Genomic DNA, 17,101 nt, shown 5'->3' on the forward strand with positions numbered 1-17,101 from the left:
ACATTTGGCCTAATATTTCTTCCTTTCAGCCTTCTTTAAAACTCTCAGAGTCTTATGGCAGGAATCCCTTCAGCTCATATGCTGACCAGATATATTATCCAAATGGATGCACTGAACACCCAACAGGACGAGATAGCTTTCGATGTGAAAGGGAAAATTTCGATTGAGCTCTGGGTCCCGTTGTGGGGCTTCCCTCTAGGGGAGCTGGCTTGCAACCAATTCTATGACCTCTGACCTCCTCCCCTGGCAACAGACACCCCAAAGTGATCAAGCCAGGGACACGCACACACAGGATCCTAGTGGGTGGAGTGCCAGGCTTTTATTGGCAATTGCAGAGATTACATTCCATGGTTATCATGAGCCATGCCGGAAGAGAAGAGCAGCCCTGAGAACAGAGAGAGAGGGCAGGCTGCCTGCCAAAGGCTAGCTTGGGCCAGAGAGCCCACCACATCCCTGGCTCTCTCTGCTGGACATTCATAGAAATGCAGATACAACCAAGTTAACAAAGACCAAAAGGTGTCATTTATCTCCCATCGCCCCCAGCAAGCAAACCCATTCCCGGGGAAAGGAAGAAACAAGGTGGAAGCCCCCCCTCCCCTGCAAAATCTGGACCTCCGGCAGGTCCAAAAGCTTGTGGTGCCCCTGGGCAAGGGCCGGAGCCGCCCCCAAGTCCTGGCCTCAACTGCCTGTCATTCCGGAGAGGCTCCGGTGAAGTGGACTGGGATTACATCTGGGGAGGGAAAGCCTCCAGAGCAAACCCTGCCCCCCCCAGCCGAGGAGCGTCCACTGGGGTGACCTTTGCCCTCTGGCCCTGCCTCCGAAGCCCTCCAGCTGCCTCCCCAGTCCTGGCCAAGGCGTCTCCTTAGGGAAACCGCATGAGGGAACCGATCCAGTAATGGGAGACGGCAGCCAGAGCTGGGGGTCCCTGCAGAAGCAAGTAAGGCCTGGAGACCCTCTACCTCTGCCCCAAGGCTCACCGGAGTGGAGGTGGGGGGCTCACTGGTCCTTGGCCTTCCGCTGTGCAGTCTCGGTCCCCAAAGGCACCCCCCCCACCATGCCATCTGTGGCTGGCACTGAGGCAGACCAGAAGGACCCGTGAGGAGTCTAAGATCTGGAAGGGATGGGCTAAGAAGGGAAGGAGAGGGGTGAGCTTGTGCATAGATCTGGGGCAGGAGAGAATCTCTGGGGGAGAGGGCTGAGCATGGCCAAGGGAAGGCACAGTGGTGGAGGCAGCAGAGGGCATGGAGGGCCGAGGGCAACAGAAGGCGGAATGGAAGCAGGCGAGGGCCCGGGGGGGTGTCGCACATCCCCTCCCTGTCCCAAAGTGCAGTGATCTCCTCTTCCCACCTTCCCCGTGCCCAAGGAACCTTCATCACAGAGGGACCGCCTGCCGGAAGCCATGCCTGCAACATTTAGCTGCCTGGCATCCTCCAGGTGTGCTGCCACCCCACGGGGGCTCCTTGGCCCCCTTGCCCGGCTACAAACCAGCCCAGCCAGAAGCCAGAGAGTTTTTGCCGCTGCGGAACGAGAGCTGGCCAGCCAACCCTCCTCCTGCGTCCAGGGAGAGAGCTTTGGTCCACTGGCAACGGTGCCTCTTGAGGTCCAGGAGTTCGAGTCCAGGTCCCGTGATGGCGCCAGCAAGGCCGAAGCCTGGGCGCGGAGGCAGGACGGGCGAGGGTCACTCGCAGAGAGATTTCTGCTGGAAGTAGGCTTCGAAGCGGCACTGGGCATATTCCTGGGAGGTAAGAGGAGGGGAGGAAGGAGAGGAGGGCAGAGTCAGGGTCAGGCATGGCACCACCTTTCCCAGAACATGAGAAACCAAGCAGCACCCAGTTCTAGAGGGATGCTCTTGTTGCACAAGGGGTCCGTCTGCCTTCGCAAACCACTGGAAGCTCGCTGAAAGCATCACATGAGAAGAGCAATGCAAGGACTCACCAGGTAGCCAAACTCGATGGTGGAGATCTTGGCCTGCAAGATGGACCACAAGCCCCAGAAGAAGTGGGAGGCCATTGCAAATCTGGGAGAGAGAGAGATGGGGAGGAGAGGAGTCAGGGAAGGAGGAGGAAGAGGAGCTGGAGGCGAGGCAATGGGGGTCCAAAGCGGCCTCTCTCCATCGTATAAAGGGGTGCTGGCTCAGGGATGGGGCAACTGCTCTGCACATCCATGCTTCCTGACTCCATGTGGCGCAGTGGTTAGAAAAACGAGCGGGGACCCAGGAGACCACGGTCCACACTTGGCTACGAAGCTCACTGGGTGGGGCCTGGGCCTGTCGCTACCTGCCTGTCTCAGCCCAACCTGCCTCACAGGGTTGTTATGAGGATAAAATAGGGGCGGCATATGCTCAGAGACTTTGCGCCTGTTCATTGGGGGAGATAGGAAGCCCAGAGCACTTGTTCTTTAGGTGTCCCTTTTATGAAGAGGCATGTAGTGAGACCATTGATCCCCTGCTGGTGAGGCTCGCTGAGCTCCCGGAAAAGCAAAAATTTGACCTTTTCCTATTAGGGCCTTCTCAGTGATGGCTCCGACCTGGTGGAATGCTCTCTCCCATGAGACCAGGGCCCTGCAGGATTTAACCTCCTTCCGCAGGACTTGTAAGACAGAGCTATTCCGCCTGGCTTTCAATTGTAACTTAGCCTCATCTTTTATTCCCCTTCCTTCTCTCCCCCTCCCCTTTTTATGAAGATTACCCACTCTGGGATCCCACAACTAATTCTCCCCTGGACTCCTCGCTGGCCCAAATAATTTAGCCAGCTAGCCCTGGAGATCACTGAATGTTTATTGGGTGAATTTCCCCCCTAAACTGATTTTTGAATTCTCAATTTATTGTTATTCACGTTTTATACTGTATTTTATGCTGTTTTTTTGTTGCATCGATTAAGTGTTTTAAATTTGTTGTTAGCCGCCCTGAGCCCGGGAAGGGCAGGGTATAAATAAATAAAATATTATTATTATTATTTATTAATTCCCAAGGCGACTTTCCTGCGTTCCCAGACACTGACCGGCTGATCTCCAGAAGCATCTCCTCCTCGAGGTGCTCCTGCTCTTCCGGGGACGGGCGCGCTTTCTTCCCAGACGCCTCCTCCAGGTAGCAGCGGATAAAATGCAGCTGTGGAAAAAGTAGCCTCAGGGTGAGTTGGGAGAACAGAGCTGCGTCCTGACGCAGCAGGCTGCTCCACTCTCTGAGATCTCCTTGCTCTGGCCTGCTTGTCCGAACATGATCATTACTGATCCTCTTAATTTGATTTATAACCACTTCAAGGTCCCAGGGCAGGTCACAACGGTTTCAAAAGGCAACACTGGAAACCAAAAAGCTTTTGCTTTTTGGAGACCTACAGCTGTTTCTGCCCAATAAATATTTTCCTTTAAATAAAAAATGACGATTTATTGCTTTTCGGTGAAGCTGAGAGGCAGCTCAGAGAAACAGAAGAGGCTGCTAGACCAGGCCAGTGGCCCATCTAGTCCAGTTGTCCACGGTGGCCCAATCAGATGCCTGCGTGAAAATCTGAAAGCAGGATTTGAGCACAAAAGCAACTCTCCCCTCCTGTGGTTTCCAGCATCTGGGATGGAGAAGGATTGCTGCCTTGGAGACACAGCACAGCCATCCTGCCTAGGAGCCCTCAAAAGCCCTCTGCTCCTCCTTGAATTTGCCCAACCCTCTTTTAAAGCCTTCCAAATTGGTGGCCCTCGCTGCCTCCTGTGGCAGTGAGTTCCATAGTTCAGCTATGTGTGGAGGACTTCCTTTTCTCTGCCCTGAATCTTCCATCACCCAACTTCATCGGATGTCCACAAGTTCTGGTCTGACAAGAGAGAGAAAGACCTTTTCTCTACCCACTTTTTGCGTGCTGCGCATCATTTTATAAACTTCTAATGTGTTGCCTCTTTCCCACCTTCTCTCTGAACTAAAAGGTCGCAGGCATTGCAATCTATCTTTGTAAGGTCATTGTGCCATCCCCTTTCCTAAACTTTCCCAAACTCGGCAATATCCTTTTTGAGGTGAAGCAACCAGAATGTGGTTGTACCAAAATTTTGTACAGTGGTACCTCAGTTTAAGAACTTAATTCGTTCCAGAGGTCCATTCTTAACCTGAAACTGTTCTTAACCGGAAGCACCACTTTAGCTAGCGGGGTCTCCCGCTGCCGCCAGGCAATTTCTGTTCTCATACTGAAGCAAAGTTCTTAACCTGAGGTACTATTCCTGCTGAATTGTTTCCAAGTCAGGGACTCTCACAGTTTCCAATTGTGTCAATCTGTAACCCGAGATACCACTGTATAACAGCATGACAAAATTGACAGCCTTGTTCCGAATCTTCCAAAATTCTGCCTCTGTATTTTGGTGGAGTTTAGTGTGCTTTGGAAAGAACTGTGACAGATGAGGGAGGCAGGAATCAGTGTTCAAATAAAAATTCCTGTTGTCTTGCTGCTCTGGGCAGGGGCTTCTGAGAGACCCCCTACCCTCCAGCCTCCCTGAGCCTTCAGCCTCCAGAAGCATTAAGGCTACTCACCTGACCAGTTTCAAATGCACAGAGTCAGCTGCTAAGTCAAACATGCACCAATGGCTGGTCAAGCCAGCAGCAACTTAGTATAAGAGCCTAAGAGGTTTCTGCCAATTAAAATGACACCCTCCAAAAAAAACCATTACTTGATTGAAACTAAAACTCTTGTAATCCGTGATTTATAATGAAATGTTATGCAAATGTAAGGGAGAGACAGTGATACTCAGAGGACCCAGCTGTTGATATACTGGCATTTATTCTGGAACCCCAAAGGCAGGTCCTGTAAGTTAGAAATGGGTTTACAAAGCAATTATAATGCTTTATTTATAACTACGTAAATAAAATATCAACACCCCCGCCCCCCGCGCAAAGCCTGCAGGAACTACAGAACACAGGCATCTGCTTTCAAATGCAGTTACGGGGGAACCTAAATGCTTGTTGCAAACCACTTTTGAGATGTAAAGGCAGCCAAAATTTTCAGGTATTTGGGACTTTAGAGAAAAGACGAGTGAGAGGCAACCTGATAGAAGCTTATAAAAATTATGCATGACATGGAGAAAGTGAAAAGAGAAAAGTTTCCTCTCTTCTCTCACAACACTAAAAGTGATGCACAGCCAGCGAAACTGAATGTTAAGAGGACTTATTGCAAACTGCTTTTAGCCAGGGTTTCCTGTTGGCCTTGATATTAATTCTCCTTCTACCTACATTTACTCAAACTGTGATTCATCAGCTGTATGTTATATGAATGCACATGTGTCATTCTACTTCTCCCTTTTGCTGTGGACGCTTCAGCGCAACGGCAAGCCACCAACATGGAATAATTCGGCGAGAAACAAAAATGGGCCGTCAATGGAGAAACGGTCACTTCCTTCAAGCGAGAGGCACCACGTCCTTGTGGCGAGCAGAGGGCAGGCGTTACCTGTTGCTGGCGGCTGGGGTAGTTTTCTGGGCTGGCTTTGTAGAAAGGCCACTGGTCGTGGGCGTAGTTGTACACCCATTCGCAGAAGTGATTGGCAATATCGAAGCCCCTGCAGGGAGAGAGGGAGGGAGGGTGAAGCTCAGCCCACTGGACTCTGTGGCTGAGAATCAAGCCAGGATCACACCCGCCCCTCCAATATGGGCAGGTCCCTCCAGTTGGCCTGCTGCAGGGCTGGGGCATGGGACGCTTGCCAACGGGCTTCACTGGAATGAAACCTCTTTTGAGAGTTTCATGGTGGGAAAAAGCCCCATCGGTAGTGGGGCAGCAGGCCTGTCCCCCCCCCATTTTTTCTCGGCATAAAGAAATCCAGAGACCTGCCTGGTTAAGGGGTCACCATGCCAAGCGTGACCCTGTGGTCATTGCCAGGCTTCTTGACACTAATAAATAATAATAATAATAATAATAATAATAATAATAATAATAATAATAATCTTATTTATACCCCACCCATCTGGTTGGGTTTCCCCAGACATTCTGGGCGGCTTCCAACAGAACACTAAAATACATTAACCTATTAAAACAAAAAAAATTCCTTCCAGTAGCACCTTAAAGACCAACTAAATTAGTTCTTGGTATGAGCTTTCGTGTGCATGCACACTTCTTCAGATACACACTTCAGATGCACACAAAAGCTCATACCAAGAACTAACTTAGTTGGTCTTTAAGGTGCTACTGGAAGGAATTTTTTTTGTTTTGACTATGGCAGACCAACACGGCTACCTATCTGTAACTGGAAAATTAACCTATTAAACATTAAAAGCTTCCCAAAACAGGGCTGCCTTCAGATGTCTTCTAAAAGTTTGGTAGTCGTTTTTCTCTTTGACATCTGGTGGGAGGGCATTCCACAGGGCGGATGCCACTACCGAAAAGGCCCTCTGCCAGGTTCCCTGTAACTTTGCTTCTCACAGCGAGGGAACCGCCAGATAGGCCTCAGCGCTGGACCTCAGTGTCTGGGCAGAACGATGGGGGTGGAGACGCTCCTTCAGATGTACTGGGCTGAGGCCATTTAGGGCTTTCAAGGTCAGCACCAACACTTTGAATTGTGCTCAGAAACGTACTGGGAGCCAGCATAGATCTTTCAAGACCGGTGTTATATGGTCTCGGCAGCCGCTCCCAGTCACCAGTCTAGCTGCTGCATTCTGTATTAGTTGTAGTTTCTGGGTCACCTTCAAAGGTAGCCCCACGTAGAGCACATTGCAGGAGTCCAAGCGGGAGATAACTAGAGCATGAACCACTCTGGCGAGGCAGTCCGCGGACAGGTAGGATCTCATCCTGCGTACCAGGTGGAGCTGATAAACAGCTGCCCTGGACACAGAACTGACCTGCGCCTCCATGGACAGCTGTGAGTCCAGAATGACCAAGTCCCGATGTCTGCCACCCACTTCCCTCCCTGCCCTCTGCCCTCACCCCCAGCTCACCGGTAGTTGTAGCTGCTGTACTCAAAGTCGATCAGCATAAGGCGGTCAGAGGCAGCGGACTCACGCCCAGCCAGGAGCAGGATGTTCCCTGGATTGTGGGGAGAGAAGGAGGAAGAGGAGAAGGCATCAGCGGCCACTCGCCATGGCAGCTATGCGCTCCACACCCCTCCAGTATCAAGGGCAGCGTAGTGTAGTGGTTAAGAGCGGTGGACTCGTAATCTGGTGAGCCGGGTTCGCTTCCCAGCTCCTCCACATGCAGCTGCTGGGTGACCTTGGGCTAGTCAAACTTCTCTGAAGTCTCTCAGCCCCACTCACCTCACAGAGTGTTTGTTGTGGGGGAGGAAGGGAAAGGAGATTGTTGGCCGCTTTGAGACTCCTTAGGGCAGTGATAAAGCGGGATATCTTCTTCTCTTTTTATTATTATATTTATTTATATCCCACCTTCCCCTCCCCCCTGACAAGAACTCAAGGCAGCTCAGTTGAAACAGAACCTTGTGGGAAAGCAACTGTTAAACACATACATATTTTGTAGGTATAGGTAATTTTACATGTAATATATATGTGTAACAAAACATTTCTCTCCCATCGCCATCTGTATTTCTCCAATGGTTTGATTTCACTCCCAAAAGTGCCCCTGTACCCTGAGACAGATGGATGCCAACAAAAATTGTGCACAGTGTATGTCTCCCTCTGTGTGAGCTACAAAAACATACAGATAATTCCAAGAAAAACAGCCCTCTCGTTAAAAGCAACCAGTTCCCCAAAGCCTGTTGGAACAATGGCAGCACTCATCTGCTGAATAGGGATTCTATATCTGCTGCTGTAGGTATTCATCTGCTGGCGGAAGGAGAGCCAGGAGGGAGCCCGGCTGGCTTCCCTAGGCAGGGAGATCCAAAGACTGGGAGCTGCCACCAATAAGGCCCTGTCTTGCGTCCCTACCCAGTATGTCTGTGAGGGGGATAGGAACGGAAAAAGGGCCTCCTCTGGAGCTCTCGGAGCCCAGTCAGGTTCATATGAGGGAACAGGATCTTTCAGTATTCCTCTGGATACTGTTTCTGGGAGTCACAGGTGGAGAGAACCCTGTGTCACTCAGGTTCTGCTCCCAGAACTGGCCTCAATGGGCCCTTTGGGTCTGATCCAGCTGCAAGGTTCTTCGTATATGGTCTTCCATTCAGGGTGGCTGCAGGCACTGCGTTGATCTCATAGCAGAAGGTGTGCCTTGCCCCACTCTGCTCCAAAGAAGCAATCTCAGCATCATTCGGGGGGGGGGGGGAGTGGGACTCTGAGCACCACCCAATATTCACAGGCCCCTGGCCAGAACCTGGGGGAAAGATCACACCACCACCCCAGCTTCCCTTCCCCACTTCAGTGTCCTCACCTTCTTGCACGTCATTGTGGCAGAAGACCACGGGGGACGGGGTGGACTCCAGCAGCTCCCTGAAATTCCAGGAGAGGGAGAGAGGGAAGAGAGTTGGAAGAACGAGGAGGGTGTTTACTTTGCACAGGGGAACCCCCCACCCTGAAACAGAGCATATTTGCAGAGGGAAAGGGCCCCCGAAAAGAAAACACAGAAAATATTCACATCCACCCATCAATTCATGGGAGACAAGACGGAGTTTTCTCCTGTTCCAGAAAGCAGGATTCAACCCGAACCAATAGATTCAAATGCCAAAGAAGGAGATTCCAGCTCAACTTTTGGAATGACTTTCTGACGGCAAGAGCCATGGAATGGACAACCTTGGAAGGTGGTTGGAATCTCCTTTGCTGGAGGTTTTTAAACAGAGGTTGGATGGCTGTCTTTTGCTGTGTTTCCTGCATCACAGGGAGTTGGTCTAGATGACCCTTGGAGATACCATCTGTCTCTACAATTCTGTGATTATCTTGGCCAGAAATGCATCTTCCCTGTTTCGAAGCCGGTTGCCGCTTGCAGCCAGAAGCTAAAGGCATGTCGCTGCTTCAGACTGTTACGATATTGAAGCAATGCTGCTGCAAAGTCCTAGCTTGAAAAGTAAACATGATGGGAATGTTGGGACTGCCCGTGGGAAACAGAGGGACAGTCAATTCACAGTGCGAAGCACCGGAATTAGCTCAGAGTGTAATATGAGCTCTTCCGTTTCTTCCTGTTCAGGAAGTGCAGGAAGTGTTTGTCACTACACTGCTGGAGTTTGAAGAGAGCAGTCATGCTTTTTGTAATGCTGCAAAGACAGAAATAAAGGTATGTAAATACGTTTCTGTCTATCTCTTTCCCCTGCCGGGGGGTGGGGCAGGAAAGAGGGTGTGTGTTCTTCTCACATTTGAGAAGAATCGCCGATTGAGACCTAGCCTGCGCTTGCTGGGGAATGCAGCCAGGGAGGTCAACAGGGAATCAAGCCGGGTGCCTGTTGCCAGTTTCTCCTGATCTGGGCTTGACTTCCCAACACAGACAAGTCCAACAACTGGTCCATTTCCTCTGGCGCTGAAGTCCACCCCCACTGCTGCCCCAAAGCCTCCTGGCAGGAGAGGGGCTGAGGCATGCAAGGCACCTGCTCTGCCACTTAGAGCTATGGACCCTGACTTGGCAGGGGGCGCGTGATGGACAGCAAGGGGCAAAGGCATCCCATCACGGACTTGCTAATTCTGCCAGGAGGCACAGCCCTGACCCAAGGCTCCCGATCCTGTGCCCCTGTGCCACCCGCTCACCTGAGGCTGCGCATTTCCCCTTCCAAGTTGTACGCCTTGAGCTTGTTGAGCTTCTGCAGCTGGGCTTCTTGGGGGAAGGTCAGATCCGAGATCTGCTTCAAATACCTGCCAACAGGAAAAAAGGAGAAAAGGAGAATCGGTCAGTCACTGGCTTTCTCCAGCCACAACCCAACAGGCTGTGATGGCCTGGGACTTGGGCTCAGACTCGGAAGCAGAGGAGTCTCAGCCTGCATCAGATCCTTTGCCTCAGGCATCATCTGAACCAAGTCTGGGGCCTGATCCTGAAGAGCCCGGTCTGCACAGATTCGCCTGCAACAAGCACCAGCTGGGCCGAGTCAGGGGCCTGAGCCTGCCCTGGCTCCAGATGCGGGGATTGCCTCGTTGCCTCCAGCTGGGCCATCACTTACAGCTGCTCCACTACCGGCTGGGTCAGGAGAGGCTGAGGCAGCCCCTGGGTCTAGTAACCCACCGACGTCTCCCAAGCTGCAGAGACTGAGGTCTAAGAGAAGGAGAGACCCAAGTACTCGCTGGAGGAGTGCTCGCCTTCAGGCAAGACAGGGAGGTGAGTCACCGGGGGATCAGGACCGGCCGTTACCCCAACAGAGATAAAAGGCTGTCGGACTCTGTCCCAGGTTGAGGGAGCAACATTGCTGTTTGCCAGAACCTGCCTGAGATCCTGTGCCTGCCCTTGCCTGGTTTCCTGCCTCGTGTCCTGCCTTGGCCCTGTTGGACTGACTCTTAGCGGAACCTCCAGATTCTGGACTGGTCCTGGATTGCGTTTCAAGGGTTTCCCCCGGGCCCAGCACACTCCTTATTCCCTTTTTGTACTATATCTCCTCTTATCCTCCCTGTTAGTTCGGCAATATGGAAGTATTCCATCATTTTAGATAAACTGTTTTAGTTGGGACGCTGCTACTTTTCCAGTTTTTGGCAATGAATAATCCTGCCATAGTAGTTGCATACATAAAATATTGGTCTGACTGTTCTTTTTATTTCCTCTGCCATGATACCTAGGAGAAAGGATTCCGGGTTTTCTAGCCTGCAGCTTTCAAAAGCACAAGGAGCCTTACTTCTCCATCGTCCCGAACATCCACTTGGGCTGCTTATTGAAGGGCATCACCATCTCGTGGAAGCGAGCCATCTTTGTGGCGATCTCCCCCGAGATGCTGGGGTCGGGCAAGTCCTCCGTGGTCAGGCGGCGGCTCTGCGGGGAAGAGACATGGGCGGCATGAGAGCCTCTTTCTCTCCCACCCGACGGAAGCCAATTCCCACTGCTAGCAATAGCTCTGTGGGCACCTGCCCCAGAGGTGTGGGAACCCCTGTGCAACAGAGCGCAGAAATGGCAGGAAATAAAGCATCTGTTGAGAGTCTGTATCACAGGTGGGAGGAAAGTTGAGTGTGTGTGTCTGAGGCCACTAAACCACAGCCAGAAAATGAAGGAGGGCATTGGCTCGGACCCAGGTTCCAATGTCTGCATGCTGGCAACATCCAACCTCACAGGGCTGCTGTGGTGAGAACACTGGACAGCCAACTTGTACAAAGCATTACTCAGAATAGCAGCTTGCACAACCCACTGGCTCCCAGTGGAGTACAGGATCAGGTTTAAGGTGCTAGTTTTAACCTTTAAAGCCCTATACAGCCTAGGACCCTCATACCTACAGGACCGCCTCTCCTGGTATGTCCCATGGAGGACCTTACGGTCTTCAAACAAAAACATCTTGGAGGTCCCGGGCCACAGGGAGCTTAGGCTGGCCTCAACTAGAGCCAGGGCTTTTTCGGCTGTGGCTCTGATCTGGTGGAACAAGAGACTAGGGCCCTGCGGGACTTGACATCTTTCCACAGGGCCTGCAAGACGGAGCTGTTCCACCAGGCCTTTGGCCAAGGCACAGTCTGACCCCCTCTCTCCTTCTGTAATCCTCATAGAATTCTAGCCCAATAGTTGCCATTAATTTGATTCTGAATTGATTTTAGAATGTATTTCAATTAATTGATTGTGATTTTATGTAAACTGTGTTATTTTTACTGTTGTTAGCCGCTCTGAGTCCGGCTTTGGCTGGGGAGGGCAGGATATAAATAAAATTATTATTATTATTATTATTATTATTATTATTATTATTATTATTATTATTATGAAATTCAAAGTGGAAACAATTAATTGCATTTATTCAAAGCCCAATTAAAACTATTTAGTTCAGGTTTCCTCAAACTCAGCCCTCCAGATGTTTTGAGACTACAATTCCCATCATCCCTGACCACTGGTCCTGCTAGCTAGGGATCATGGGAGTTGTAGACCAAAAACAACTGGAGGGCCGAGTTTGAGGAAGCTTGATTTAGTTTAATTAATTCCAACAAACCTGATGAACTTCAGCCAGCTTTTCCCAGTCTGAAAGCCATTTACACCTCCCGTATTCCTTCTGCCAGCCCCTCAGGTAATCCCACCCACCCCATGAACCGCTGATCCAGGGCACAGCCAACAACCCACCGGGATATATTCCTCCAGGCGCCCCTGGGGGAAGATGCCGTAGAGTCGCGGTCCCAGCATCCGCTCGGCCAGGATGGCAAACATGACGCTCTCGAGAACCAGCGAGTCGACCCCCTGCGGGAGAGAGAAAGGCGATGGGGTCAGATTCTGCCCTTGCCCACTACCCCCCCCCAAAAAAAAAGAAGAGAGAGGGTGTTGCACAGCCCTGGCAGAGAAAGACGTGCAAATCATAGAATTGTAGAGTTGGAAGGGACCCTGACAGTCATTTGACAGTCAAACGGCCTCAGCAGGGAAGGCAGCAGAATTGTGGGGCTTCCAAACCCCAGAGGGACAGAGAAGGCCAAAAGGATTCGAGATCAGGCTGGCCACAAACGAGACCCTGAAGTGGCCTAAGAACAGAAGAAGAGCCTGCCAACGGCCCATCGAGTCCAGCATCCTGTTCTCACAGTGGCTGGCCAGATGCCTCTTTGGGAAAACCTGCAAGCCGGATTCAAGCAACCAGAGCAGCACTTTCCATTCCTGCGGTTTTAAGTAACTGGGATTCAGAAGCTGTCCTTCCTCCTGCTGTGGATGGCATAACAGAGCCATCCTGGCCGGTGGCCATTGATAGCCCTCTCCTCCTCCAGGAATCTATCTAATCCTCTTCAAAATCCACAACCCGAAGCCTCCGGAGCGCAGCGGGAGTTCCTGCTGCGCTCTGGAGGCTTCAAGCGGCTACGTCAGAAGCCTGAAGAGCGAGAGGGGTTGGTGTGTACTGACCCCTCTCACTCTCCAGGCTTCAGTGAAGGCAACCCGAAGCCTCCGGAGTGCAGCGGGAGTTCCTGCTGTGCTTCGGAGGCTTTGGGTTCCTTTAGACCTGCTCCCCAGGGCTGGTGGTGGGGGAAGCCCAGCTTTCCCCCGCCAGCCCCAAAGAGCAGGTCAGGGAGCAGCAGAAAGGATGCGCACAGCCTTCCCGCTGCTCCCCGAGCTTTTAGGGCTGGCGGGGGAAGCCCGGGTCCGCCCCAGTCCCAGGGACCACACATTTGCTCCATAAGATGCACAGACATTTCCCCTTAGATTTTAAGAGGAAAAAAGTGCCTCTTACGAAGTGAAAAATACGGTAACCAGGAGAGCTGCTCCTTTGCAACCAGAACTGGAGGATTGAGACCCGCCCACCCAGGCTGCCCCCAGTGGTAAAAAGCAAAAATTGCAGACGAGAGCCCAAGTCCTTGCTGGATGTTCAAATAAGGGGCAGGGCTGCATTTAGACACCTCCCTGTTCTTCACTAAAGTTTCCCACAAGGTGCTGTCAGTGCTACATCAGTTCCTCTTCAGCCCCTGGGGAGCCAGCACAGAGAAGGCCATGCCAAGGGGTTAGGAACCCAGAGCACCAGGACCAGAAGATCTCACCTGGAGGATGACTCCGTAGATACGCAGCAGAACTTGGCGTGGCTCATCTTCCGCAGTCACAATGTGATCGGGGAGGGTGCACTTGTAGAGGAGGTTGCTCAGCCCCCCGCTGTGGAGAAAGCACAACCCAGGAGGGGAGGAAGAGTCAGAAATGGGGAGGGCAGGTGGAGACGGAAGAACAGCAGATCTGGCAGGGAGAAAGAGCCTCCAGGCAGGTAAGCCAGCAGTAACTTCCTTCCTCAGGAGGCCAAACACCCCCCATCCCAAGTGTCGGTGTGCGAATGCTCAGACTTTAATAATGCAAGAAGAGCCTCCTGGATCAGGCCAATCGCCCACCTAGGCAAGCATCCTGCTTTCACAAGGGCCAAGCAGATGCCCCAACAAAAAACCTGTAGTAGTAGTAGAGAAGTGTAGTAGTAGAGAAGTAGAGTAGTAGGAAGTGAGAGCTGGACCATAAAGAAGGCTGATCGCCGAAGAATTGATGCTTTTGAATTCTGGTACTGGAGGAGACTCTGGAGAGTCCCATGGACTGCGAGAAGATCAAACCTCTCCATTCTGAAGGAAATCAGCCCTGAGTGCTCACTGGAAGGACAGATCCTGAAGCTGAGGCTCCAAGACTTTGGCCACCTCATGAGAAGAGAAGACTCCCTGGAAAAGACCCTGATGTTGGGGGCAATTGAGGGCACAAGGAGAAGGGGACGACAGAGGACGAGATGGTTGGATAGTGTTTTCGAGGTTACCAGCATGAGTCTGACCAAACTGCGGGAGGCAGTGGAAGACAGAGGTGCCTGGCGTGCTCTGGTCCAGGGGGTCACGAAGAGTCAGACACGACTAAACAACAACAACAAAACAGTAGTAGTAGTAATTTATTACTTCTACCTTGCCCATCTGGCCAGACCTCTCGAGCCACTCTGGGCAGCTCCTAACAGAATACTAAAAACACAATAAAACATCAAACATTAAAAACGACCCTAAACAGGGCTGCCTTCAGATGTCTTCTAAAAGTCAGATACAGTCATACCTCGGGTTACATACGCTTCAGGTTACATTTTTCCGGGTTATGGACTGCCGAAACCCGGAAGTACCAAAACGGGTTACTTCCGGGTTTCAGTGGTTGTGTATACGCAGAAGCGCTAAATCGCGCTTTGCGCATGCGCAGAAGTGCCAAATCGCAAACCGCACAGATGCATCCACTGTATATATAAAAAATGAAAACTGCAAGCTAGACTGCCCCAGTTGTGGGTAGGGCACTGGGAGAACATTACCAGTGGCTGCTTGACACAATGGCTCATCACTGCCTCTACAGCTGGAGGAGGCAATGTTTCTGAATCCCAGTTGCTGGAAGACACATTAGGAGAGAGTTGCTCCTGGGCTCAGATCCTTATGTTTTATGCTATGAAGATTAGGTAGTGTGTTGTGTACGTGTGTTGTGTAAATGTATATGTATGTGTTTTATATGTTAATAAAATAAAAAAAGGAAAAGTCGTCTCCACTGTGCGGGCAACAAAATGCCAATTTTAGCTACTCCCCAGAAGATATTCTGCCCTCCTTCACTGCCCTGTTGTTTGCCAATCTCACTGGCAGCCCCCACCCCAGCCATGCTCTGTGCTGGGCAGGGCTCTGGCAGTGTGGGAAGCGTTCCTGGAATGCCTTGAGAAGGAGACGGTGACCCGTGGGCCTGCTGTGACACATCCTAAGGAGAAAGGAACAATTGACCCATACCCCTCCTCCTCTGGGGGCAGGAAAGCCGCAGAGCCTGCAAGGAAGAAGTGAGTCATTTTCCGGAGAGCTGAGCTGTCCAGCTGCAGAAGCAAAGAATAATAATAATAATATAATAAATTTTATTTATACCCCGCCTTCCCCAGCCAAGACCGGGCTCAGGGCAGCTAACAACCGATAATAAAAACAAGTTGACTGAAATACAACTTAAAAAACATGATTAAAGTACAACATTAAAACATTAAAGAAGCAGGCCAGAGGGATTTATATCTCTCTATATATACAGGAACGTAATTGCAAGGGCTTACGGCTTCAAATATCTGAAGGGCTGTGATGTGGAAGATGGAGCAAGGTTACAAGGAGCAACGGCTTCAAGTTACAAGATAGGAGAATCCAACTCAACATCAGGAAGAGCTTTCCAGCGGCAAGAGATGTTTGACAAAGGAATGGGCTCCCTCTGGAGATCCTGGGCTCTCCTTCCTGGGAAGGAGGTTGGATGGCTCTGTTTGAGAATCCCTGGCAGATCAGCTACCCAACCTCCACTTAAAAAACCTCCAGCGAGGTCCCACTTCCGAACAGCTCTCGCCAGCAGAAGGTTTCTTCTTCCAGGTGTATTTAGTCAGGGTCTCGTTTCTTGGAACTTGAAGCCACTGGTTGGGTCCTACTCACCTGAGCAGGGGGAAGCAAGTTTGCGAAACCACACAACAACCCTGTGAGGTAGGTCAGGCTGACGGAAGACACCGACTGGCCCTCACAGGGAGCTTCATGGCACAGTTGCAGGGGGATTCGAACCCTGATCTTTCTGAGGTCTCTCCTCCCCATTTAACCTCTCCTCCCCATTTAACCTCTCCCACAACAGCCCTGCCAGGTAGGTTAGGCTGAGGGGCAGTGACCAGCCCCCAAGGCCACCCTATGGCCAAGAGGCAGAACTTGGAACTCTGCTTTCCCCCAGGTCCTAGTCTTCGTTTGACCCCCGACGCCAACCCTTCCAGGTAGGCTAGGCTGGGAGAAGTGGTGCCTGGCTCCAAAGGTTCATGGTATCAAGCCCTGCTTTCTCCCAGGTCCTGGTCCAGTGCTCTAACCATTGCACCGCACTTCCTCTCCTTCCCATTTCGCCCTCACACCAACCTTTCCAGGTAGACTAGGCTGGGATAAGTGGTGCCTGGCCCTCAAGGTTCATGGCATTAAGCCCAGCTCCCTCCCAGGCCCTGGTCCAGAGCTCTAACCACTGCGCCGCACTGCCCATTTCACCCCCCACGCCAACCCTGCGAGGTTGGCCAGCCTGAGATTCTAGCCCCATTTCACCCTCTCCCCCCCCCCCCACAGACATAGCAACCCTGCGAGGTTGGTTCACGGGCGAGACTCGAACCCCATCCCTCCTCGGGGCTCTTTCCTGAAGCCCAGAGCTGGAAGGCCGGTGCGCCGCTATTCGACGCTCTACGGCAGACGCGGCGAGAGGAGAGAGGCTGACGTCACCCGGCTCGGCGGCGCGGCTCTTGGGCGCATTACGGCGGTGGGGGCGGGGCTCACCTGACGGGGACGATGCCGAGGTCTTCGGGCGCCGCCAGGCAGCGCCAAGCGCCGGCCAGGAATTCCCGGCACCAGAGGAAGGCGCGGAGGCGCGTGGGCCCGGGCACGGCCGGGGAGCCCCGGGGCGAGCTGGGCACGGCGAAGTCCCCTCCGGACCCGTTTCCCTCAGGCGACTCCATCCCGCGGCCCGCTCGCCTGCGCTGGCCGGAGCCCGCCAATCAGAGCGCCGCTCGCCTCAGCGCCTCGGCCAATGGCGGACGCGCCGGGCCTTCGCCCCACCCACCGGGCCCCGGCCCGCCCAATCGCCTCTCCGTCGCTTGGACGGCCCCTTCCCGGCTCCTTTCGCTCTCATTCGCCGCGCGGTTCTCCTTGATTGGCCTCTAGCGGCGTCAACGTCGACGGAGCTCCTGACGG

The 17,101-nt window shown here is 52.3% G+C and overlaps 1 protein-coding gene across 1 annotated transcript; it reads right to left on the reverse strand.

Annotated features, from left to right (window-relative positions):
• Nucleotides 1-304: 304 nt before the first annotated feature.
• CHKB (choline kinase beta) lies at nt 305-17,054 on the reverse strand. Its single transcript, XM_083700791.1, has 11 exons — nt 16,688-17,054; nt 13,439-13,547; nt 12,051-12,164; nt 10,639-10,772; nt 9,569-9,673; nt 8,268-8,326; nt 6,890-6,977; nt 5,412-5,520; nt 3,000-3,106; nt 1,936-2,017; nt 305-1,735 (listed from the first exon to the last, which is right to left on the reverse strand). The coding sequence occupies exons 1-11, from the start codon at nt 16,864-16,866 to the stop codon at nt 1,679-1,681; spliced, it is 1,143 nt and encodes a 380-aa protein (XP_083556917.1). The 5' UTR covers nt 16,867-17,054; the 3' UTR covers nt 305-1,678.
• Nucleotides 17,055-17,101: the final 47 nt, after the last annotated feature.

This window comes from Podarcis gaigeae (assembly GCF_964106915.1).
Source record: "Podarcis gaigeae genome assembly, chromosome: 10".
NCBI lineage: Eukaryota > Metazoa > Chordata > Lepidosauria > Squamata > Lacertidae > Podarcis > Podarcis gaigeae.

What these genes read in the sequence shown, in the direction of transcription:
- CHKB (XM_083700791.1), bottom strand. Translation starts at nt 16,866, where the DNA reads ATGGAGTCGCCTGAGGGAAACGGGTCCGGAGGGGACTTCGCCGTGCCC. An exon ending in CCACAATGACGTGCAAGAAG is followed by an intron (nt 6,978 to 8,267) that starts GTGAGGACACTG and finishes CCCACAATCCAG; the next exon opens with GGAACATCCTGCTCCTGGCT. An exon ending in CCATCGAGTTTGGCTACCTG is followed by an intron (nt 1,736 to 1,935) that starts GTGAGTCCTTGC and finishes CTTACCTCCCAG; the next exon opens with GAATATGCCCAGTGCCGCTT.